General features: G+C 46.5%; 1 protein-coding gene across 11 annotated transcripts in view; it reads right to left on the bottom strand.

The window, feature by feature from the left end:
• Positions 1-26,307, bottom strand: part of GRAMD1B (GRAM domain containing 1B) — a 175,145-nt gene that overhangs the window by 32,755 nt on the left and 116,083 nt on the right. For 10 of the 11 annotated variants that reach the window (XM_016118499.2, XM_036221654.1, XM_016118507.2 and 7 more), the window contains 2 exons: positions 14,531-14,741; positions 7,933-7,953 (listed from right to left, as the gene is read on the bottom strand). In XM_016118499.2, the coding sequence (XP_015973985.2) occupies positions 7,933-7,953; positions 14,531-14,741 (232 nt within the window). Of the gene's footprint in view, positions 1-367; positions 6,194-7,932; positions 7,954-14,530; positions 14,742-26,307 lie in introns of those variants that run through there. The other variant, XM_016118506.2, reaches the window with a different exon arrangement.

The following is a 26,307-nucleotide window of genomic DNA, read 5'->3' as shown; positions in this document are numbered from 1 at the left end:
TGGTTCTACAAGGACTGGCTTGGGTGTAGTGACTTCTTAACCTTGGCCTGCAAATAAATGCTCTGATTCTACCAGGCTCCCAGTGTGGATGGCAGGCAAGCCTTAGCCTCCTAGAGTCTAAAGTATGACCAGCCTGCCACTATATATCTTCTTGACACAAGGGAACATGATCCTCTCCCTCCCACACCATGCTCTGAAAGCAATCTCCTCTAAGAGCAAGGCTCACCTATTTTAATTTAAAAGGCCAAAGAATTTTGGTTTAAAGATTGTCAAATCTGGGGTCCCCAGGTAGCAAGGCCAAGTGGGGAATGACAAAGGTTTAATGGAACTGTCACACAGGCACAGAGAAATGAGGTTGCACACTCACGGCTGGGATTTCCTCAGATCCATGCCAGTAACAGAATTCCGCACCAGCAGGTACCTCCGTAACCTTCTTCAGGTACCACTGCAAAGGCTGGCTGTCCTGCTCCAACAGGAGGCTCCAGAGGACCCCAGATTCCGTCAAAGATTCCATTGCTTTCCAAGGCTCCACCTCTCAGTGGAGCCCAGCTCCTTGAGCTGATTCCCTTCTGTTCCCGCAGGATGAAAACAGTAGAGCTTGCCTGGGGTGAATGCAGATGCGTAACCTCTGGCTTCTTGGCAGAGGGTCTATGTGACCCTGACTGACCTCCTTTTTCTCCTAGAGCTTTGTTCCCAGCACAACACTTCACAAGTGAGAGGGTGTGGTCAGCATGGTTCTTGGGACAAGCTGGCCAGCCAGTCTCCCATGGCCAGGTTCTGCTTCACTCTGCTCGGCTCCAACAGTGTAGCTGGTCTTCGGGCTAAGGGCAACTCGGAGTGGATGCAAAGCCCATTCTCCTGGTCAGTGTGGACAGCCACTCCAAGTTGCCAGCTGAGGCCAGAGGAGGCAGACAATACAGCAGGTGCACAGAGCTGGCTAAGGACTCTGAACAGCAGTCCCCTGGTGGATAGGCAAACTGTGCAGGGAGAGGATGATCCCACAGCCAGGTCCAGAGGTTGACCCCAGCAGTTATTCACACACAGCAGAGTGGCTCATAATTGCTGTGAAACTCTAATGATGCACAGATCTCTAGCTCTGTCTGGCCTGTCCCATGAGGCAGTCCGTTCAATGTGCAATCTCTACTCTGGGTGGAAACTGGTTGCTCTGAGTCACTGCCCTCACCCAGGGAGAGTGGCCACCAATGGCTGTGACAAGAGGGCCAGCTCTCACACCCACCCCTACACACACACCCTTTTTCCCTCGCATACCCTGATCCTCTTGGCTAACCAGCAAATGACTTCTTTGTTAGTTGCTGGTGCCAGGAGGGAGGGTGAAAGGGAGGCAGGGCGGGTGAGTGGGCAGAGAGCCCTACACATGCTTCGAGTTACAGGATCTGGGGATGGTACTGGCCAACGTCCTCCAGTAACCCCTGGCCTGCCTGGAAAGACTCCCAGCAGATGTTTCCTGCAATGGAAAGGGTGCCAAGTAGGGGAGGGGGACAAGAAGGTACCAGGACACTGCTGTTATGATGATATCTGAAATGTGAGATTCAAATAGCCAAGAACTTCTTGCAGACACACTCTCCCCGCTCTGACCCCTCCTCCATCTACCCATTTCCCTAAAGCAGCAGCAGCAGCAGTGGCAGCAAATTTCCAATTTAACTTATATCACTGCAGATGTGCTAATGGGAGAAGCTGGGTAGACTGCCTGGAGAAGTTGAGGTCAACAGCTCCACGGACTGTCTAAAGTATCTCCTTCCTTCCCCAGGGGGCCCTGCCCTGCCTCCAGCACTAGCAGGAGCGGGGATCAAGGACAAGAGGAGTCCCCGCAGCTGCTCAAACCCAAGGAACAAGTAACAATGCTAAAAGCAGATAATTTGCCCCAGGTGAGAAGGAGACAGCTCAATGCAGGGAAACTGATACCTGGGGAGAGGAATAGGAGCCAGGCCAATGAGGGCAAAAGGGGTTCGAGACAGAAAAGCTAAGGGCAGGGATCAGGTAGCATGGGGGCTGGGAAGAGTTGGATTCCCTGGAAAAGTTAGAACTTTGAAACAAATGGGGCCCTTCAGTCGCCCTCCCCAGCTATGCCCACCTTGCCAGGAGGGTCTCAAGCATGCACATGATGAATGGTGCCTTTTTCCCAGGAGTCTCAGTAATTTGATGCAGCAACGCTCAGACTTTAATGTGCTTAAAAATGACTTAATAAATGCATTGAAAATGTAAGTTTTTGACTCTCAAACTCAGATTCTGATTCAGAGAAACCTGAGGTCTCTCATTTAAACAGTGTTGGAAAAAGCAGAGGAAAAGTCTGAATGAATCCTTTGCCAAACATCTGTACCCCTCTCAAAACGTACACACCCAGGATGCAGCCACTGACTCCATCCATCACACCATGCAGGGTAATCACCACATCAGATCACTATCCTTTCCAGGAAGGGTCTACCCCTCAAACAGATTTATATCTTCTACAGCATTCAGCATGATGTGTTTCAAATATCAGGTGCTCGAAAACTATTTATCGAATGCATATAATCCTTATACACTTCTAAAACTGTTTCTATTTACATGGCATCTATGAGCACATGCCCACAGATGTCCCTAATTCTATATGCATGGCTTTCCAGCACCCCACCCCTGCTAAAACTCTGTGAACCAGAAATCTGAACTTCTCTCGGCCACGTGTCAGCCCTGCCCTCAACTGTCGTAAGAGGACTCAGCAATTCCATGGAAAATGTCCAGGACGATCAGAGCCTCTTCCCTGGGCCACACCAGACCCCAAAATCTAGGCTCACAAGGGCTGATCCTTATACTAATTCCCCAGAAAACTGAGAATTGCTGTGGGCCAAATGTGGAGGTGACTCTGGGTTACAATGGGGTGAGGGAGGTGCAGGATACATGGAGAGAGTCTAACCCCTGGGAGATGAGTCTCAGTGTGCCAGCCTTCCTCTCCTACACTCCCTCACATAGTAGGGGCAGGGTGGGGGACAGAGTAGCAGTAGCTCCAAGCCTGAGGAGAGGGAAATAGCTCTGGGCTAAACTTTAACTCCAGGGTAAACACTGGGAGCTGGGACCAAGCGGTACTCACTCTCTGGGTACAGCAGGGAGGAGGGAGGATGGAGAGGCGCCCAGGAGAAAAACAGATGAATTCTGGTGGAGTACCAGCCTTGCCTAGGAAGAAACCAAAGGCCCTCCAACCAAATCTGGGCAGGGAGGAGCCAGATGTGGGATAAGAGGACAGTTGAGATGGGGTGGGGGTGGGGAGTGACTGAGCAAAGAAAAGAGAGGCGGAGTGAGTGTGGGTATAATACAGAAAAATAAAAAGAGGAGTGGGAGACGGGACCATCCTATGGAAAGTTAAGGATGGCTGTGAGGAGGAAGGGTCAAGAATACTTTTCAATATAATGGGTAAATAACAGAGGGGAGATCAATGGGGTAGAGGTAGAGGAAGCAGAATCAGTCCAGGGAAATAAAAGCAGAGCCCCAAGATTGTCACTGGTAGACCCCTTTTAGCACTTCCACTTCACTATCCCCAGGATATGCTAATTTCATTCCTATAAAGCTTTGTTCTCTTGCTCTAATCTTATGCCTGCCAGATCTGCTTGGTCACTCCACAGGATGGGCTTTGTCCCTTCCTCTCCACAAAAGCCCGCATCCCTAACCAGGGGCAGTGGGCAACTGGGGTGCTAAGTTTCAGGCAGCTGCCAGTGTCTGGGCACTTATTCTCCCATCTCAGAAAGGCTCTTTCCCCAGGTTGCTGTGGAGATGACTGACCCCCAGGAGAGAGATGAGGCAGATGAGGACAGTACCTCTGCCCACCTGAGGCACCAGGGAGACCTATGCGAATGTTGGCTTCATTGGAGATGCAAGCCCACTGTGTCTTGCAGGGGCTATCTTCAGAGACAGACTGCACCCCTTCGGCCTCCAGCTCTGCCTTTGGCTCCCTAATGAAGCTAAAGCCCAGTTTCTGCTTATTCCTTCACCTCATGTCCACTGGGGCAACAAAGCCCAAGCTGGGGACCTTGATGAATAAAAACTAGGATGGTCAAGTGGGGGAGTAGGTATGATCAGGCCTGGGGGAGGACTGTTGTAGACGGCATGGCCTTCGAAATTCACTTGATGTGACCATCGCTGGCCAGAGACCAAAAGATCTTACACCTCAGTCTTTCCACATGTCTCTGGGGTCCAGCTACTTCCCCTCATGGAATCGATTCTTTAGGCCAACATTGGTTGTCATCATGGCTAAAAAGGTAAAAGTAAAATGCAGAAGAGAGACAGGTAAAAGAGGTGGCTGGTGAATGGGAGGGAGGTGCTGGGTGGCTTCCTCTTCTGTCAGACCCAAGGTACCCCAACGGGCTTGAGATGTTCTCCCAACAGTCAGCAACCTTGCACTGACTCTCACTGTCCTGAATCTGGTTAAGGCATTTCTAACTGTCCTTGGTGCATGAAAAGGGGATTGCATGCAATAGCCTTTACCTATTGGAAGGACTTCCAGTGCAATGATGGGGCCTCAGGCAGCAGAGCAGCTGCAGTACTACTACTAGTGTCAGGACAGAGATTATAGAGAGGGCTGTCGGCAGCACTGAGAAGAGGAGATGGGGTGTCTGTCCTTTCCAAAGGCCAGAGTCCAACCAACTCAAGCAACTTGGGCAGGGAGGACGATGGAGAAGACTAAAGGAAAACAGAGAACCAGGTCGAATACCTCCTGAAAAACTGGGAATGGGCTATTGGGGGGCAGTTCTGTGGACAGGGGTGGTGGTGGACTGAAGTTTCCTTATGGGGACTTTGTATACAAACACATAGACATATACATGATGCAATTCGTGGGCAGGTTGTCTAGCCATCCAAAGGCACATGCACTGGGAGTATAGGGGCACCTCACTCCTGTGTGCACTGATCCAGGTGGCTCTGGAAAAACGTCCAGGTCATAGCTTCCTAATCAAACCAAGGCCACCAGGCCCAGAGGAACAGCTTCACTGGTACCAACAGAGTGGGTATACATGAGAGTGACGATCGCTGTGTAGAACAGAAACCCTGGAGTGGATAAACCCAGAGCCAGAGCATTGGTCTCAGCCTCAGGAAGAGAGAAGGATTTTAAATGGAGGAGGGGGTCCCAGTGTTACTTGAAGCTGGCCTCTCCAGGGCTCTACCCACTATGGCAGCTGCAGATTATCCTCTGGATGTGGAAACACATGAAGAAAAAATGAAAAGATAAACTAGACACAGCTCCTGACATCTATAGCTCAGGCCAGCTAGAGGTCCCTGTCACTTCTCAGCTTCCTACTGTTTTCTCAGCTTCTGCCTCTTCCTCCCAATGTATACCTGTCATTTCTATCTCTTTCCTCTGTGTTGTTCTGTTCTATTCCCTGTCCCAACCTAAGTCAGGACAACCATAGAGAAGTTTAGCAGAACTAGGAAGAAAGTAGTACTGGGTGACAGAGGGCAGACACAAGGGGCTACATCCACCTGGAGACCCTAAATCAGAAAGCAGAGGAAGAGGGAGCAGCAGGAAGAAATTTGTAGATGCGTCCTAGGACATCTGGTGCTACTGAGTTTCTGGAAAGACCTCCAGCATGACAGCCTGAATCACAGAAAGGGGAGGTAAAGAGGGAATCACTAAATGCTGCTCAGCAGAGTCTCCTGTGCAGTTGGCCTCTGTGATTTAATGATATGTGCTGGGTGGAGAGTCAAGTATGTTCCTGTAATTCATTCAGGTTAAGGGGTAGAGGTGAAAGGAGAGAGCCTAGGATTAATAGAGGGTGAGAGGCAGGAAAGAACTGGGAAACAAGTATATTCTGGAGGACAATATTATAAGGACATTTGCAGAGTGAGGGCCAACTGCCTCTGCATGTCACCAACTGCAGGTAAAATGAGTGAAGAAGCAGGTCTCCAGCCACATCTGGCTGGCTCCTCTGCTGTCTTGCTTATCTGTTATCAGAACTCCTGACTTCTGTGCCCCTGGTTGGCAGGTGGCTCTTCCAGCCAAGAGGCAGCATCTATTTCTAGCTATCACTCTACTGAGTGCTCAGATGCTAGCTCTTATGTGTGGGGCTGAGGGAGTAGAAATCAGGTTAAAGGATAGCAGAAAGACGGGAGAGAGGAAGAAAAACCTGTGAGAATTGGAAAGAGAAAGCCAGCCAGGAGTCAGGAAATCTGAGAAAGAAAAGGTAAAACAGAGATGGAGAAAAGGTAAAAAAAAAAAAAAAAAAAAAAAAAGAGGACAATGAAGGCAGGGGGGAGACAAGGAAAAGAAACATGAGATGAAGCAGAAAAGCCTGATGGAAAGAGCAAAGAAAAGATAGGAGAGCATGGAGCCTAGCAACAAGGATAAAGACTGGCAAGATTCAATTTGGATGCTTCCACTGCCTCACGGATCTGGACGTGTTTCCGGTTCCCCTTTAGGGGCACTAATTTTGCAATACTGCTCAGAAGCATGGAAGGTTTCATTAAGCAAAGGATGCTGGAATCCCCATACAACTCCTCAGGAAGCACCCTCACTCCCTCACCTCTCCTCTTGCACATAAGGAGCATCTCTCTCCTCCAGGATGTGAGCTTTTAGCAGCAAAACGACCAGAAGCTAGGTGGGTCCAAGGGGCAGTTCTGGGAATGAAGGCATTAAGTTTGCCTTCTCCATGCAGGCCACCTTGGCCCTCATCTCCCCTCCCATCAGCACAACCCACCAAGCTCTGCCCTGTTTGTGCTGGCTGGGACTAAGCCTGGCAGGTCAATCCATCTGCCAGGGAGAGGCAGGCCCACTCAGCAGCAGGTCAGAAGTTATAGGGCTCAACAACATGTGCCTGATTTGGAGAATCATGAAGCTGTGTGGGAAAACATTCTTCTCCACCCCCTCCAACACACATATGTGATTCTGATCCAAGTCCCTACATTAAACCCAAGCCTCTCCCCTATCCCATCCTCATCCTTCCCAACCCCAGATTGTCTTCCACTTCTATCATCTCATCTTACACCTTCTCCATGCCCACATAGCCTACTGAAGTAGAGCCTAGGGTTAAGGACAGGGAAACGTGGCATCTATGTGATCAGTCAGGATCAGGGTGGGGAAAGGCAGGCTTAGAGACAGATAGACAATGATGTGAGGCCCAACCATGAGTACAAACTGCCAGTCCCTCCACTGTGCATTCCCAGAGGGCAGAGCACAACCCGACAGGGGCCGGCTGACAAACTTCGGCCAATTGCTCCTCAGAAGAAAAGTTCAAAATCCTGTGGTCCAGTGTATATGACCAAGAGGATATAGCCTTTGCAGGAACTGCTTGCTTCACAATGCAGTTTCTGGGTATGAAGCAGCTGGCTGAACCATCCCCATGGATAACACCAGTTTATATCTTCACCACTTTGCCAAGTACAGACCCAAGCACAGTGGATATCTCTAGAAGGGGTGTGCCCTTGGGGCTATTGAGGTACGCCTTGGTAGAGGTGGAGAATCAAATTCCATTTCATGGGACGTCTTTATACTATTGGGGCAAGTTTTCTGGCTGCATTTTCTCCAAAATGTCTTGGTTAAGGGTAGAAAACTGTGGCCCTAAATTCAGGCCCAGGGCTGCCTCAGTCCCAGAATTCTGTCTGGTCTTGGGATGCCTCCCTGACTGGTCTCCCCCAATAAGTCTTGAGGGCCCTGTCCCGGACTCTTGGGAAGGATAAGGTTCACCAGCTCTCCTTGGTCTCCCTGAATCAAACCTTCCTCTACCAGCAGTCCTGTCCTGCTACAGAAAATCACCACTGTATCTGGTTTTTGATGGGGGGGGGGGGGGCGGGCTGGTTAGGAGAGAAACCAGCACTTCTTGGCCCCTCAATTTGCTCCAGACCACAGCAGCCCAACTGGACTCCATGCTTCTTCATGTCCTGACCATGTCCATGTCTATGTCTGCACCCCTCCCGCTCCACACATACCAACAAGAAGAAAACAGGGATACTTACATTATACCAGCTCTGGCTTTTCTGAAAGGACAAAATAAAAGAGAAGATAAAATTAGTCAGGGAAGAGACAGTGGGCATGGCCAGGGTATTCCTGATACCAAAAGGAAGGTTACACAGACAGCAGAGGGTGGACAAGGAGAGGAATCCAAATGCAGCTGAATGCTTCCCATATGGCTGCTTGGGAGGGGCCCCCCTTTCTCAAGACAGCTCCAGAAGGAAAGCCCAGGGAGCAGTCCATGCTGGAAGCTCTGCCGCGTTGGGGTGGTAGGCAGTGGCAGCACCAGCTAGAGCTCAACTAGAAGGGAGTTGGAGACCCCATCACAAGGTCCTTCTGATGGGGGAAGGGATGCATGGCAGGCATCCAAGACCCAGTCCCCAATGGGCCCTGACCAGAAGCAAAGTGCAGATGGAGACCAAGCCAGCCTTCCGCTCCAAGTCAGCTCCTCTGTAGAAGGCAGGATGGGACGCTTTGGTGTAAGGGAACAAAAGGGACTGCTGTGCTCTCAGTGAGCAGGTGAGTAAATTCCTCTTCCTGCTCAACAACTGAGTGATCACTCCAGTGATAAGGCAGGGGAGGGGCTGTGGATTCTGCACTGGGAGGAAGATTAAAGCACATAACTGCTAATGGTCCTCCCCAACTTAGTGGTGCCATAATCAATACCAACAAAACCAGACTTCACCCCAGCTCCAGAATTCAGGTGCTCTCCAGTCCCAGCCCTGGGCAAAGGTTACTCATTTTTATGGTTACTAAGTTTTTTAAGGAAAAAGGACGGATGGCTAGCATTGTGTTTTGTCTGTCTCTATCTCGAAGGCCCGGAGTCCTTTATGCAGATCCCACTTGGAAGACAGGCAGGAAGGAATCAACACGCACACACACCTGCCTAGGCCTCATCCCTTGAGATGCTAATCCAATAGGTTTAGATGGGTGCTGGAGTATTTCCAGTTTTAGAAAGCTTGCCAAGGAAGTTACTCAGGTGGAGAATCACTAGAGAGAGGAAAGGTCTTCCTGTAGGTCAGCATCTTAACTGTATGCAGAGGTGTGGATCCTGGACACAGTTAACTGCCTGGTCTTAAGGAACCCTGACTCCTAACGGAAGAGGGCAGCCACCATCTCAGGATGTTCATTGCATGTGTGCCTGATGGGGTGGAGGGTGGGTGAGTGAGTCTGTGGTGAGGAAAGCGTGGTCATGCGATCTCTCCCTCTCCAGTTTTCCCATTCCCCCAGAAGAGCTCTATAGAGACCGTCAGCCTTCACTCCAAAGGGGACCCGTGTCAGCAGAGGGAGGAACAGGCATGGGTGGTGCTGCCTGACTGGTTTTGTTTCATCCTCACACTCGCTCTCATGGCCAGAATGTGGCCAGATGGGCAGATGGCAAGGCAGGCCCTCAATTCCCCTCTGCAAGATGCTCTCCAAGGTCATTCCCCAACGAAGACTGTCACCATGGCCCATCTGGAGGTTATATACTCTCACCATGGCCTCATCTCCTCCTCCAATCCAGGTCACAGGAGGTAAAGGAGCCAAATGCAAACATTGAAAACTAACTATTTCATCACTGAGGGAGCTACTGCCACATGGGGATCTTGGACCTGGAACTGAAAATCAGTCTGTGAGGATTTCAGCACTGGGACATTCCTGGGTCCTGACTCTGAGATGACAGGGCATGAAGCTGTACAAATATTCACTAAAATACATTCCTCAACAGTGGAAAGGCATACTCTGAGAACTGCCAGCCTTGATTGCTCGTTTGTCTGCATTTCATCAAGCCAAAGCCAGGTCATTAGACACCTGCTTCACAGCTGAAAACATTCTCTTTGCCCTTCTCTGCAGCTCCTCACCCTCTGTCCTGGCTTTCATGTAAGACCCTAGGAGGAAAGGGAGCAACAAGAACTTGGGCTGGGTTGGGGAGCCCAAGATCTTTTATGATTACTCCTGCACAGTACTCTCCCTCCTGCCTCAGACAAATTGAAGAAGATATTCTCTTTTCATGTATTGCCACACAGATGAGTGACCTTTCTCAATCTGTTTGTAACAAGGTACTTCAGAGTGACAGTGTCACAACCAGGAAACTTGTGTCCCATCTCTAACTAAGTGTGTGATATCTTTGGTGGAATGCTTGCTCTTTTGTAAAGGGAGTAAGAATGCATGCTCTCAAGTAGAGAAATATGAAATTTACCATCAAAAGCAAGGACTTTTGTCCCTCAGCATGAGACTCTACCCTTAAGCAGCTATTTCTGCACAGCTTCTTCTGTATCTGCCACCATTGTGGGTGCCACTGGGAAAAATGGGTGTCCTCCCCTCCAGCCTAATCCATGTTAGTCCCTGAGAACACCTACTGTGGGCATGAGTCCCTGAACTCTGACCAGCCTCTTGGGGGCAAATCTGATCCTTGAGGCTCTGAGTCCTGACAGGGAGGGTCTGGTCCATAGAAGCAGGGAGCCAGAGGGACTCTGGGCCTTAGAAGTGAGAGCAGGGGTGTCCACTGGCAGGAAGGAGGCTGCCTGCCCTTGTAGGTTCACTGAGATGCATCTCCTTGGGACAGAGGCATGGAAAGAATAGAACTAGGGAGTGAGGATGAAAATTTCTTACAGATTTGGCTAAAAGGGTAGCAGGGAGTCAGAAAAAGTACCCAAAGACAGAGAGCTGTTGGGGATGGGGAGCTGAGCAGAGCATGTTTCTACTGCTTCCTAGAAGTGGACTGAAAAGCAAGTGTCTAAGGGAATGCAAGGCTCCTGCAAACAGACACAAGTTCCCTAGAAAACACCTCCCCATTGCGAAGGCTCTGGAAGTTTGGAAGATGACAGCTGAGGGGACAAAAATGGGGGACGAGAAGAGCTCTACATCTAATAGAAGTTAGGAGAAAAAACAACTTCTTACTTTGATCAGGTTAAGTCTGTCATACTGAAAAGGAAACCACAAAAATTAAGATTGAAAAACAGAAAAAGTCCAGGGGAAAGGAAACCAGAGACACACAGCCAGGGTGACCAATGCACCCAGTACAGGGATGGTTTGCTTGGGGTCATGGGCACCTTTCCTACTGCTGCCAGAGATCCGGAAGCTGGTGGGAGCAGGAAACGGCCATTGGCTCCCTCTAGTGGCCCCAAGCCAGTGCTACAGAGCAGGAACTGGGTAGTAGCATAAACTCAAGGGGTCCTGAGAAGTGGATATGCCTTGATGTCTTCTAGCCCACTGCTCCGGTCAGGGTTGCCCCTAGGAAAGCTCAGCCTCGGCAGAAGAGTTACAGATTCATCGAAGATGGACATTACTGACCATCTAGTCCAGTCTCTACACATTAACACAGGAAATGGAAGGCCTGACAAGGGAAGACTGACATGGAGAATGAGGCCTGGCTCAGGGGAAAGTGGAAGCATTCTCCAGCTTGCCTGAAGATACATGCAGTCACCTCCTCTATGAGGTGGCCTGGCTGGGATAATAGTAACAATAGCTTCAGCCACAGGATCCCTTGCCATGGCAACACTGGGTCAACCTGAGACAATGTTCCAACAGGGGAAGAGGTATTCCCACCACACAAGCACCCTTTCCTCTTCCCTTCGCTTCACTTCTACAGCTTTCCCTCACTTTCTGCTTGCGACCCTGGCCTGTATAGAACATAATTCCTATATTGGTTCTCACATTTCTTTACTAAAGTCACTGTGTTTCACACACATGTCCCAGACCGACCACAGCTACTACCACTTCCACCTGGTGTAGTAGGGTGCCCCTCTCCCACAAATCAGTCCTCTTTTAACTGCATTTAGATGATGGTGGTGTTGGTGGTAACGGTCATGATTGGTGAGAATGGGGTACAGGAGTGGCTATCCAAAGCCAGAGAACTCAGACGATATGTGTCTACTGTGGACAGGCACTGCCTCACTCAAGGTCTTCAAAGAGGAAGAAAACCTAGAGTCCCTCAGTCATCTTTCTCTTTAGCCCCTTGAGAAAGGGGCCAAGGTTAATGTACAGTTCATGCTCAGCTCACAGTCCCTTCATTACGCCTCATTTTGCCTCTCCAAAGTCTCGGAGTCCCAGCCTGACTTAGAGCACCTGCTCCCTGAAATATGTCCCATGCATGAATGAGTCTCTTGCCTCTGAATTCCTGTCACATCCCAACCAGTCCTGTGGTTCTACAAATCAGGTCTGGTTTGTGGATAATCTGGGCAGTTTCTGATATCCCTCCCAAATTATATTCCGCCTAAGGGCAGGAAACCTGTTTTTCACACTAGTTTCCCATAGAAGACCTACCATTTAGGAGCTTCATTACTAGGAACTCATACTAACCCATCACCTGACTAAAAGAAGCACTCTGTTAAGTGGTGACTAATGACTATAGATAGATATTGCTTTGGTTACTGAGTGCCTTCCTAGGCACAGGGTAAAAAGGTAAGTAAGGAAGCTTAGAGCTTCACCTTAGGATGGAAAAGTATGCGAAGACTGTGGGCAGAAGCAGAGAAATGGGATAACCTGATGCTCATGTCTGACCACATCGCCTCTCCCCGCAGGCAGAGGCATGAGGGACCAAGGAAGGGATGAGAGCAGTCATCTCAAACCCTGCTGCCAGACATGCCTGCATCCACCGAGACACCTGAGCACAGAGAACTCTTTCTGGCTTCATCACCCCTTGTAAGTTCCTCTTTCCTTGTCCACAGCCAGTAACAGTCATTTAAAATCCTCAGAGCCAAGGTTTGCTTTTATTCTGAAAGTCACAGACTGTAGGATGAGTCCTGTAGCCTCTTGTTCTTTCCTCAGGAAAGACAACAGCTTTCACTCTCCTCCTACCCAAAACACTAACCGGGGGCTTGAGACTATTATTAAGTCATCCCTCAGCATTCTCTTCCTCAGGCTACATCCCATCCCCTCTCTCCCTATGGACAGTGCATCCTGACCCTGCCAGTTTAAAGCATCTATTGTTCATCCTCCACTCCCTCCAAGTTCTCTTCAGGGCCCAGAAATCCTGGGGTCCTGAGCAAACTCTGGCACTGCCTCCCTAACCTGGCAGCATTTCTATGGGGCCTGGCAATGGCTATTACCAATGTCCACCAACCTCCAGGTTTTGACACCATGGCTTTCTTGGAGAAAAGTTCTCCAGTGATCAGTGTCCAGCATCCTAAGAACATCGAGAGCCCCTAAGCTAGGCAGTGGGTAGAAGCGATAAGCGGTACTCAGGCTGAGCAGCTCTCAGCAGGCAAGCAGAGGGAAGGAGGGTACCAGGTAGAGCTCTTGAGCTCACTTTCTTGCATCATGGAACTCAACTACTGGAAATCATTACCTTCAAACAACTTATCTGGGGAATCAAGAATCACTCACCAAAGCAGGTAGATGGGAGTATCAGAACCTAAAGCCCAACTGGATAGGGCATCCCTTCCCCAAAGAAATGAAACTAACCCCTGGCTGGACTCTGCTTCTAGATGGCACCATGGAAGAAGGGAGCGGATTCCCAGCTCAGGCAGTGTTTGGGGAGCAAGCAGAGACATGAGGTGATGGGGTATAGGTCTGTTCTCCGACTTCGGGTGCAGTGGGAATGGTCCCTGTTTGACTTCAAGCCAGCCTTCCAAAGGCAGTGGAGCTGGCCTTCTGGGAAAGGGATCAAGCAAGACATGGGCCAGAATGGGCAAGGGCAGAGGGAGGGGTGCGGAGCACTACAGACAACTCAACACTGGAGGGAAGACCACAGACAGAGACGAAAGATGGCTTACTTTTGAGAGGCGCTTGTGAGACTAAAACCATGCATGCAAAGAAGGTATTTGGGAAATGGTAGGGAAGAAGAGGAAGAACAAGAAATCAAAAGACAAATTTAGGTGGGAAGCCAGTTCCCGGTCTCCTGGTCCCTCCACCCAACCCCAGGGCCTGTGAGTCCATGGGTGAAGAGGAACTTTTTGAAGGAGCATGTAGACAAAGATGTCTCCTGCTTCCCAAAGGACTGAGGGGAGAGAAGAAATTCTATGGGGAATCGTAAGCAGCACAGTTCCCCCCCCCCGCCCCCCCACCATGCCCAGGGTTTATTTTATGCCTATTCTTAGGCAAAAGCCTGGGTGCTCAGGTGGTAGCCCTGATACACTTGGGGGAGTTGGAGAGGCCCTGTCACCACCTTCTTGGCCAGATGAGTATCAAGTGAGTTATTAGCAAAGGAAGGAAGGGTGATGGCCAGATTGGAGGTTAAAAACGGCATTCTACACATCCCCTGAGGACTCTCTTCCTGGCACCATACTAGTTCCAAGTAATGCTCCCTTCTACCTAAAAGTGAAAAAGATAAACGAGCTAAACAGATGACAGCTCCTGATCCCTGTGCCCTCCCTCCTCCAAACCTCAGGGAACAGAAGGCTCCCTAGCTCCTAAGGATAGATGACAGTCATTATGGTTTCATTTTACTAGCCTCCAGGCCCTCTATGAGTGCTCATCCAAAAAGATAAAATTTAACTAGGGTGTCCTCTGCCTGCCCCACCGCACTCCACTGAGTAAAGACAATCTCTGAAACAGGAGGCGGGCAAATCACATTAGATCACTCAAGGAAGGGGTTCTCTACCTCACATCCCCCCAGCACCAGCTTCCCTGCAGCCAGCTAACCAACAAGTACAGAGTCCTTGGGTGGGGCGTCCAGCTTACCTTGGAATTTTTGCCACCACTCCTGCCAGACTGTGAGGAGCAGCTGCGCTGCACACCCTGCTCCGGTGTGGACGGGGACTTGTCTGAGGAGTGATCTGAGCCCTTCTCCACCATGGTGTCTCCGTCCTGGTTCTGCGGGGTTGGCGAGCGCGACCGCTTCCGAAGGATGGGGGAGCAGGCCGGTGTGCTGCGGTTTGAGTTACTGGCAGTGCTGTGGGGGCAGATGGAGAGAAGGATGGAAAAGGGAGGAGGAGGAAAGAGAGGCAGTAAGTTATTGAAGGCTCAAAGATGGATCCCAAAGAATCAGCTCAGGGAGCCAGGGTTAGGGGCTGGGCTGAAATAGGGTAGAAGAATATCCAGCTAGACTTACAGCACAGTAATACTGCTGCTGGCCAGAAGAGGGCAGTGGTGCCAATGTGAAATGGAAGGGAAAGTAGAGCAAATGGATTTTTAATTGGTCCCTCCGTCTGTCTGTCCGTCCATCCACCCATCCACCCATCCATCCATCCATCCATCCACCCGACCATCTGTCTGTCCATTCATCCAAATATTGTTAGAGCCCCATTACATGCCAAGAACTATCTAGGGAAAAACAAAATTTAAGAGCTGACTCATTAGAAATTATCTAATACTATCAGCTCATTTTATACACGCTGCAAATCCAGTCTTTACATTTTGTTTGAGAGATATTTACCCATATAAATGACAATAATAATCCTACTTTTCAAAGCATTTGCATACATATTATGTCACTGGGTTCTTAAATCATTCCACTAAGGTAGTAATGACAAATACCCATAATCTCTATTTTAAAAATGAAGACCAGTGCATGGCAAAGAGAAGCTAAGTATCCTCTGATCACAGAGGGTTTAGAAACAAACTCTGGGCCTTCTGACTTGTAACTCAGCCACACCATACTATTTCCTTGTAAGCTATGTTGGTTCCTGCTTCCCATGTCGAGGGTAAAGATGAATACAGCAGAAGGTTCTCACATTACATATTCCCCCACCCCCAAATTCATTTTTGACAGGTACTTTGTACATCCCACAATACCAAATTACTTACAGCAAGGCTTATAAGTGGTATAAATATTTACTATTGGATATTAGTTTGTGTTCTTAATGGAACAGAAGGATAAGAGGTGAAGAAAGGAAGAGGAAATTAAATGCAGTTATATTCTAATAGGTGTTTGCTTTGTTTTGAGAGAATGAAGGAAGGAAAGAGGTAGAAAAAGGAAAAGGTTAAGTGGGAAAGAACAGGGGAAATGGGAAGGATGGCAAGACTTGGAAAGCCAAAGAAGCACAAGAGGAGGAAAATGAAGAGGAGAGAGTCCTTCTGACCCACTCAACAGTCAGGAGAGCAGGTTCAGGCTATGGGAACAGCCTGGAGCTGAGGCTGTAATGGCCTAGAAACACTCTGGAAGTCCCATTCCTAAGCCTTCCCTAAGGGAGGGGAGTGCAGGGTAGGGAACACTGTCATTTGCATGAAGATCCAGCTGCAACCTTAGATGTCCCACTGGGCCCATTTGCAATGAAAAACAAGCCCCTTAGAGTAGAAACTTCCGCTTGGCGATTCTTAGCAAAGAGAATAGGAAGGAAGCCACGAAGTCCTAACCAGCAAGTGCAGGTAGGAGAGCAGCAGGGGTGGGGGGCAAGGGCAGAGCTCTGGAAGAAAACTGACATAGAGAGGCAAGAGGACCAAAAAAAGTAAAGAGACAAATGTTATCAAAGGATGTACGGAGACACATAAAACTCAATTTTTACTTTATCCCCAAACAGAATTTAAATAGAAACTCACAATACTAACAACCGTGATTTAGAAAAAGAGGCTCTCACACCATCTGCAACACCCTTATCCTCTGACTCTCTAAACTCATTCACTGCCACAAACCCTGGAGGAAGAAAATTATGTTCCTTCTCCTCAGTTGGAAAAGGTGAGCCTTAGTATGGTGGCAGGTAGATCCTCGGGTGGAAGCTCCTAAAAAGCAGACTCAGGCGCTTACCTTTCTGGGGTAGCCTTCTTTTTCTTGGGCCAATTTCAACCCACAGCCAAGTTCTCCAAGGTTTACTAGGGATTACTTTGCTGGAAGAACAACCAAGAACTCTACCCTTAACCTCAATTAGTGTGCTGAGAGAAGCACAAGAGTATGGCTGACACCTAGCACATGCCCAGCCCAGGCACAATGAACTCAGAACTTGGCTCCCGTCTTCCTTAGATAAGGGGCATCTTCACAGACTTAGGAATGGAAAGGAGATTCCTTTATCTTTCCGCAAACTCTGAATCCCTGCTGATAACTTATAATAAGGAATTCAAGCAAGGGGTGGGCAAAACATTCTTATTTAGAGGAAACTCGCTCCAACTATCCAAAACCACATGAATCTCAGACACATAATCATCGAAATGCACATGATATCCTCATTCCCAAGTGGCCCCGTGTCAATCAATAAATAACTTATAGTATCATTTGCATTTTAATAGTTGTGCTTATAAGACTGTTGATCATCTGTATTGTTCTTATAAATCTCTCTTCCTCTCCCTGGTGACACACATCTCTGTATTCCTCTTCTTGTCTTGGCCACTGGTTACTCTTACGAAATTTAGTCCTCTAGAGGTGAGTCCTTCACTATCCTAACATTTCCTGTTTTCTATGACTTCAGTTATGCCTCAGAGCAGACAACTCCTCTACCTGCTCCCAGCTCTGCTCACACTTGCTAGCTTCGGCCCAACGATCTGCTGCCAAGTGGACATGTCCTCTAACTAGAAGTCTCAGAAACACCTCCAACTCAAAACTAATCCTGCCATCTTTTCTCTCAAACCTCCTCCTAATTTTCAGTCTCAATAACATTATCATTTCCTATCCTCTCATGCTATAAATCCACCTCTTTCATCTCATCCCACCAAAAGTAAGGCACTGAATCCTGTCATTCTATTTCCATAAGGCTTCCATCTCCAAGACCCTCAATTCAGGTTCTCAAGCTTCTTGCCCAAACTCTTCCAATGACCTTCCAAGTGGTCTCCTCCATCTCACTTTCTTCTTCCATACTCAGTCTCATCACCTTTGTCATAAAATCTGTCTAAATACAAGCCCAATATTATCTTTCTGCCCCCTATCAGCATTCGTTCATATTAAACTCTACAGAATGGAATTCAAAGTTCTCTACGGAAAATAATCTGACACTTATCTGTATTTTAATACTTTATCTCTCCTTATACCCTCTTAAAGAGATCCCAAATTTTAGTCCTGCTTTTCAACCCATAGTTTTCTTAATGTGCATTCTCATTCTGCTGCCTCCTGACTTCTGTACCACTCATTCACTATGTGTGTGAAGAGCACTTTCCCTCCTCATCCACCTACTGGAGTTTGTTCATCCTTTAAGATCCATCTCAAACCCAATCTTCTCCAGAAAAGCTTTCCAAATTTCCACTACTGATTAAAGCATTTAATACATTCTGCCCGGTATTAAAATTAAGACCTACAGACTCTTGGAGGCACACTTTGCACCTCCCATAATGCCCAACGTAATGCTCTGTAAACAACTGCTGAATTGAGTCTCATTCTAGTAAGGTCTTCATACCCACACTTTAACAATCCAGAGTTTCATGACATCTCCAAAATCTGTATCTCCAACCCTTTAGTATTAACAAAGTAGCAAAAGTTAATAAATGTTTTGAGTTTCTGGCATGGTGCCAAGTAGTTATTAAGCATAATCTTATTTACTATTTCTCACTAATCTATGAAGCATTAATGAATATTATTATTAGTCCTATTTTTCAGGTGATAAAACTGAATTACTGACTGATTAAGTGATTCGCCCAAGTCACACAGGTGGGTAAGTGGCAGGACAGGATATGAGACATAGGCCTATCTGATTACAGAATTTGTTCTCAGAACCAATATTCAAAAATATTTGCTGAGTGAATAAATAGAAGGAAAAATAGGGTAACTAGGTAGATAGAAAAAAAGAAGAAATCAACTTCCTGCCTCCGGTCTTCAATGTAATTTTCTCTATTTTACTGTCAAAATAAACTTTCTAAAAAGTAAATTTGCCATTTTTGACCATCTGCTTCCCTGGTTAAAGCCCTCTATGGTGTCTGCCCCAACCCCATGCTCCACCTCCATTCTGATCCTTCACTACACAAGAAGTGTTTGAAGCTATAGTTCCAACTAAGCAAAATCATAATTGGAATTGCTAGATTCCTACAACTCATTTTAAAAACACTCCATTATCCTATAGATTTGGATGTCTTGCTGAGTAAATAAAACCAATTCCTATGTATCTCATAACCTATAGTATTGTGTTTTTCGAACAAACTCTATGATGTGCCATTACTCTGGGCCTGCCACCATTAGTAATAATAGTATTGCACTGTATTTCAAAACCTTTGAATTTTAAAGGTAAAAATGACCTTAGACTTGATACAGAAAGGGAAGAAAGACTGGTATTGGAGGGGATATTGGACTAAGATACCCTTCCAGAGTTTAGAATACATCCAACTCTTAAGTTTACTTACAAGGAACCTGAGAAATAGGAAGGTTAAGTGCCTGGCTAAGGTAGCATGATTTCATATCTGGATCTTCCATTCCACGAGCATTTACTGAGCACCTGGCATAATGCTAGACATTCAAGTTCGTAACAGTGAGTGAGAAAGGATCCTTGTGCTTGGGATATTACAGTCAGGAAGGGTTAGACATGTGTTCCTCTCATTTTGATACAAGTACCAAGTGGTGTAATAGGAGAGAGTAAAGGAATCTTAGCCAGACTTGAGGGATCAAGAAAGGCTCCCTTGAGGATACGGCGCTTGAGACTTGAGCTGGGTTCCGAAAAATGTGTTAAGAGTTATCCAGGTGAAGGGTATGATAGGAGGAAAGAGAATGCCCATGCCCACTTCCCCACAAAAACAAAAACAAAAACAAAACAAACAACAACAAAAAAACCAATATGAACAAAGGTGTGAAGGCCCAAAATAACATGTAATAAACAGAATATTACAAGAAACTATTCTACTGAAGTATAACATGCTTAAGCTGATGTATAAGAGATTCCTGCAATCAACTCTCCCCTAATAAGAGGTCCACTGAGACTCCCAATCTACCACCTTTAACCTATTGCAGGGGGCCCCAGAGGTTATTCACTCATTTCCCATCCCTCCAATATTTAAGACCTCTGACAAAGACTATTTCACTCCTTTCCTGGTTACCTTGCAAACAAATAATGCTTCCTTAAGTCTGACCATAATACCTCATGCTACAATTTGATCCTATTTCCTATAGTGAGATCTGGCTCAAATCCTTGAGAAACAGGGACATGGGGAATAGAGGACAAAGGCTCCAGTGGCCTTCTGCAGTGACACTCTTTGCAGCATCTCCTATCCCCACTTCAGACATGGGAGCCACCACCCTACTTTGCTTGGCTTTCTTTTCCCATCCTTATGCCTGGTATGGGCACATGGGCACAGGCAGATTTTGTCAGCAAGCTAGCTCCCTGGTCAGTCACCCCATACATTGTTCAGAACTCTGAGCAGAGCAGAATAGTTAGATGGTGTTCCAGTGTTCCTCATTCAGGTTAACTTATTAGTCTTCAAAGAAATCAATCATTTCTACCCCAGAGACTGCAAAATATGTACCTGTCACTCTGCACCCCTGCAACTCCCCTTCTGGGATCACAGCAGCTCCTCTCCCATTCTCTCACAGTGTTCTGCCACTCTGCTCATTCCCAGCCAGGTTCCCACCCCTGCTCTCCAGCCCTGGACACTTCACTTTAACTTTGTTGTTTCCCCTGAGCCCAGTCTGGCAATGAATAACCTGGATGATCAAATGTGGAGCTATAACAGTTTCAGTGCCAGGGCACTGATAATTTTTAAAGACTGCCTGATACATTCCAGGGCACCCCAACCTAACAGAAAGAACATTTATTTCGAAATTTAGAAAGCCAGTTTCAAATGAAACATTTGTTTGCTGAGGGCTTGCTTGGGCTCTACAAGGTCAGGATTAATTGCCAGTCTGTGGTGTCAGCAGGCTCAGGTTTGAATCCCAGCTCTGCCACTTGCTGTGTGTATTACCTAGGCCTTTAAGCCTCATTTTTCTTATCAGACAATTGTGAGCTAATAATACTTATCTCATAGGATTATTGTGCTAAATGAAATAACATAAGTAAAATATTTAGTACAGTGCCTGATACATAATGAATGCTCAATAAGGATTACTAAGGTGCTATTATTATTACAAAGGCTTTTGTTCCTCTCTGTACAATGTGAATAAGTATCCTTGCTCTGTTTCCTCCCAAGCATTACTTCCCCCAATAGGGACATCAGATCACCTGGGATGCTTCCTTAAAGTGTAGAACCCCAGGTCACCCCCTCAATTAAGGACCTTTCCAGGGATGGGCTTACAAATCTGCATGTTAAATAAGCACCATAGCAAATTTTGATGAACTCTAAAATTTAAGAGCCCCTGTTCCCAAGGGCTAATCTTATAAGTATCAAGGGATAAGTGAGGTATCCACCCAAGATGACAGAAACCTGCTTACAATTCTTTGAGTCTATCAGCTATTCAGTGTCTACAAGGTGGGTGGACTCACTGGAACAGAAAATCGATTAAGCTTGCCACAGAAACTAACAACAGAGAAGAGCCCAGAGTTGATGGGGAGTGGGCATGAAGATGTGGTTCTCTAGGTGAGGCTACCACTTAGGACCAGGTAGAAGCCTGACAATTAACATTAGAGCCCATACCCACCACCATATTACAAACACCTCATCCCTTCCTGCCTTTAGTAGCATCTAGTTAATGCTGAATCTGTTATCTAATGGTCCCTAATTCCTAACAGATGACTATCCTGCTATCTAGCTACACACTTCCCATTCCCATGCCAATTATGAAGATTTACCCATAACCCTCCTGTTCTTTATAATAGCATTGCAAATATCCATATGAATTAATCAGCCCCACTTTGAATTTTCCCATAGCACATGTTCAAGTGTCTGAGATAGAAAGACCACAGGTTCATTTGCATTACATTTGCATAAAATTTACATGCTGCCTGCAAGTGTCCCATGAGGTCTGTCTACCTAAACTGGTTCCAAATTCAGAGTTTACTAGAACTACCTGAAGATGGTGTTTTCGATTCCTCTCTACATTTCCGCTTGTCACTTAGTGTCTCTGTATCCTCATAAAACCACAGCAGAGTAGGTAGGAAGGACAGACCCAACTAGCACTTTATAGAGTGAGAAAACGGCCCAATTCACAAATACCAGCAGGGCTCCAAATTCCCCTTGGGTCCTCCTCCTTAGAGAGCAAAACATCGAGTCCCTTAATAAAAACATTGTTTTCCCAGGCCTGTTTCACTGCTTGTTATAATGTCCCGAACTCCTGGTTTGGCCTCTTCACCAGTGAAAATAAAACCACAGTTTCAAGAATCCAAAAGAAGACTGGTGCAGACAAAGTTGGAAGAGTTCATCCAGGCCAGTCCCCTCACTGTTGTGGTTGGGAAGTGCTGGTCTAGAGATGGCATGGCTGTCCTTCAAGGGGTTAAACAGGCAGCTGGACATCTTGCCACCCAAGGCATTCAACAGTGCAAGTCCTAGTGTCCCACTCCCAACACATACACGCACACACTTTTTAGGGTACTAGATGGAGTGGGGTTTGAAAGGATGAGAAACATACTGTTCTCCCCCTAAGAGAAGCTTCCCATGACCATGTATGGAATCCATTCTTTTTGGGCCTATCACTTGAAATTTAAACCTGGTGGCAACTCTACTACTGTGTCCAGTTCCTTCTCTAAGGGAGAAAGCCAACTTGCCTTCTATGTCAAACTGTGATTACCTGGTTGAAGAAAAGGGCCAAATATTTTCTAGGAGAGATGCTTTCTGTTGTTGCTTTTTTTTTTTTTAATGGCAGAGAGGTTCTCTTCTGAATTCATGTTAAAGTGAAGCCTCCGTCTGGTCCCAGCATGCCACACCAAAGTGGCTGCAGCAGCAGTAAGGAACAGAAAAGGAAAGGGCTCCCGGAGTAAAACCTTTCTTTCCCATTATCGTTCATACGATGCTGACTTCAGAGCTTGACACAGACCGGGCCTCCCTCAACCATCACCAAGAACAAGATTTTTACAGAGATAAACATCTTGTACCTCTCCCCTCTGGCTGGGTAACTTGCTGAAATTCCCTGGGGGCTTTCCAATTTGGGCCTTTGGGTGAATATACAAGGTATTCAGGAACAGGATCCATCTGTCCTGAAATTTGGAACCAAGAAGGTGGAACTAGACTGTTGCCAGGTTAGACTGCCAATTTACAAATGGAAGCCTGATAATTCTCCAGACTCGCTAACAAGTCACAAGTCATCCAAGCTTTGGCTCACAGAGTCTACACTGGCCCAGGTCTCACCCACTCGCTATACTCTGTCCCTCACTGGTTCCCATCTCTGTAGATAGTGTATTGGTAATTAAGGGCACTTTTTATGACCAAGTAGATAGTGTATTGGTAATTAAGGGGACTTTCTATGACCAACAAGCTCCACTTACCTATTCCTCCTTCCCTATCTTGTTCAAGTATCTAAAAAAAATTTTTTTTAACTTCCTATAATCTCACAAAGGGTAAGGAAAGGTGGCAGAGCCCACTAAAAACATTTGCATCCAGCTGACTAATTAATACCTAGATAACTCTCGTTAGGGATCCACTTAAACCTGAAACGAATTATTTCTTGTAGGGAAAAATTCTAGCAGTGACTTCAGTTGTTGATGAATTTATTAATTGACCAATCAATGTAAGGTCAAGATCAATGGAAAATCTTTGGCCAAGCAGAGAAAAGCAGAACTTCTGTTATATCCTTCTGCTGGCGTGCTCAGTTCAGAGAGGTGGAAAGTGGGGGACTGGAGAGAGGACAACAGCAGTTGTTTGCCTTTCCTACTGAAGTCAAAGAGAAAAGATCCCGCATCACAACAGTTGGCAACTCCATCCATGCTACTCCCCCGCTCCCTGGCTTTCCTGCAGCTTCTGTTCAGCCCAGAATTTGGAATTCAATCCAGGGACAGGCATGACAAACACTATTTTTCATTACCATGGAGACCAGGGCCTGCAATAGAACCAGGACTTCATGCCTGAAATGCCAAAACAGCCTGACCCACTTTTCCCTCTTCCTACAAAAACAAAGTAAGTTTGTTTAGGTCCTGTCAGAGCTGAGGAAGAAGCCAGAGCTCCTGTTATCTTTATAGACATTTTGAAGAGGAACAAATACAATAACCTTTGAAAACTCAGATGATGCTACAGAACTGCTGTCAGAGTCATGCATGAATTGTTTTACCCAAAGGGCTCACAGCCTACGCCAAATCCATTCTGTGCGCCTGTCCTAACCTTCTGGAGGGATAGGTTCATATACTCTTAGAGATTTCCTTTTTAACATTCAGATCAAAACTCAAATGTCCTCTCCCCAAAGTAGCTTGTCCTAAGGACCACTCCATCTAAAGTGACCTCCTTGTCCCCAGGCACTCACTACGGAGTGGTTCCCCAGTACCTCCCATACAATGGCTGGCACACACAGGGATCACAGATATGTGTACTGTATGAATAAAGGAACAAACTCTTTTTAAAGCCCATACACTCTGTTAGATATTTCTTTCTTAAGCCTGCCCCAAATCTACCTTCTGATAACACCGGCCCATTGGTTCTTATGACTTCAGGATCCATGAAAATTAAAATGGGACATCAATTCCAGACTCTTTGCTGGCCTGGTTACTTGGTCTAGAGATCAGTATATATGTCTGAGTTTAAATTCTGAGCTGTTTTGTGACTTTGAGGAAAATTGCTTTATCTTTCTGTGCACCTGTGTTCTTTGTTGAATGATCACAACCCACCTTACCAAGGTGAGGGTTAGAATCTTTAAAAACAACAACAAAAACCTAGACAAAGCATCCTTAAAGTAAAGGACTTCCTATAATTGCTCATGCAACAATAATGATTTTTAAAAAAGTGTTAGAAGTAGGAAGTGAATTCCCAGTTATGAAACTGAATTTTGTTTCAAAATTTTGTCCTTTCCACGTGGCAAGGGCCAGGAATATAGAATATTGCTATTCATATCTTCAGCTAGTCCTTACTGCCACAGAGATGGGAGAATAGTTAAGATGAAACAGAAGGTACTAAAATTAAACATAGGAACTTACTGGTGTTGCACAATTTCCCTTCTCTGAGATCATTTACAATAGGACAAACTCCTAACATTTGGGAGACAGTCCTGCTGGGCTCACAGGCAGTGTTGGCTAAACTGATCAATCATAATTCTCTGTAGTTTGGAAGGGGCCTCAGTGGTTATGTAATCCAACCTTCCACCTGGCACAATAATTCTTCCTGTAAGGCCCTGACAATAGCCACCATGCCTCTGCTTTAGATTTCCAATGGGAAAGCACTCACTAGGTTACTGCATACATGTCTCAACATATCTGAAGGAACTTTAAAGTACCATGATCCTTATTTCTCTATGTTTATGGTCATTCTTTCTTCATGATTCTCGGTAATCATTATGCATCCAGCTCTCTCTGAGCTTCACAGTCTTTAGAAATTAAACTAACCTTGCTGATTCAACGTCATTAAACAAACATTGACAGAACAGAGTATCTATTTTGTGCCTCTAATTTTGTGATATTCATCCCAAGGGACCCACAAGGCAGTGATTGTGCAGTGACAGTGTCAGGGTTTACTGTAGATACAGGAAGATTAAATACTAATATGTTGAGTACACGGTAGGGACTCAGTGCTTTTAAACTTGACTCTTTATCAATTCCAGCCAAATCTAAGTATAATCTCACCCAAAGTATTTCAGAAGCCACAACACTTAGGAGGACGAGACCTTATGAAAGCAGAAAGGCGTTAAGCTATCCCAGGAAGCTGCTTTCTTGAAAAGAGGTTTCCAATCTACTGGGAGGCCATAACCACTGAACAGGCAGGGAGGAAGGAGTTGAGCTGAGCACAACTTCCCGCTTCTTCTAAATTTGCTCTTCATGGGCCCCTCCCCCACCCTCATCAAGAGAAGTGTTGCTGCTAAACTGGAAAGGAAACTGTGCAGGATCCATCCACCCAACCAACAGCTGAAGAGACCTCACTCTGTGCCAGGTAACATTCTAGGTATTAGGGATGCAGGCTCTACCTCTAAGGAAATCACAATCTGGTGGGAAAGACATGTAATAACTAACACCATGCAATAAGAGCTATTTAGAGTCAATCAAAATTTCGCCCCTTACCACCTGTCAAGGGAACCAGGCAGTTCTAATTCAGCCCCTTTCCTTTATAATATCTGGGGGCAAACCACGCATCTCGGGCTTCAGCTTTTATTATGCGAGAAGAATGAATGTGGATGCTGCCTAACCCCCACAAATATGTCAGAGGATGACAAAGAGATATAAAGGATACACTGTGAACTACTGAGAGCAGTCTCTTCTCAGACAGAAGGACTCAGATCTAAATTAGGCAAAAGATCCAAAAATGAGATCCAGGCAGTCTGGGCCCCTAGTTAATTATCACCAGCTTTCCTTCTGGTCAGGGCCACCCCACCTCGGGCACCAGAGGTTGTTTCTAGCCAGGCAGTCAAACTAAGGAATGTGTAGGGTACAGGATGATGAAAAGTAAATGGCAGCATTCAGTGCACCCTTCTCCTCATATCACTCTTCCCTAACCTAATTACTGGAGCCAAATGTATGGCTAAATCCCTTCCAGACCCATATGGATTCAAATCCAGTTCTGACTTTTCTGCTAGAGATCAAACAGAAACAGGCCAAATAATATCCATCATGTTAAAA

Source organism: Rousettus aegyptiacus, unplaced genomic scaffold (genome assembly GCF_014176215.1).
Source record: "Rousettus aegyptiacus isolate mRouAeg1 unplaced genomic scaffold, mRouAeg1.p scaffold_m13_p_5, whole genome shotgun sequence".
Classification (NCBI taxonomy): Eukaryota; Metazoa; Chordata; class Mammalia; order Chiroptera; family Pteropodidae; genus Rousettus; species Rousettus aegyptiacus.
Note: the sequence above shows the minus strand (reverse complement) of the source record. Positions and strands in the feature narration are given on the sequence as shown.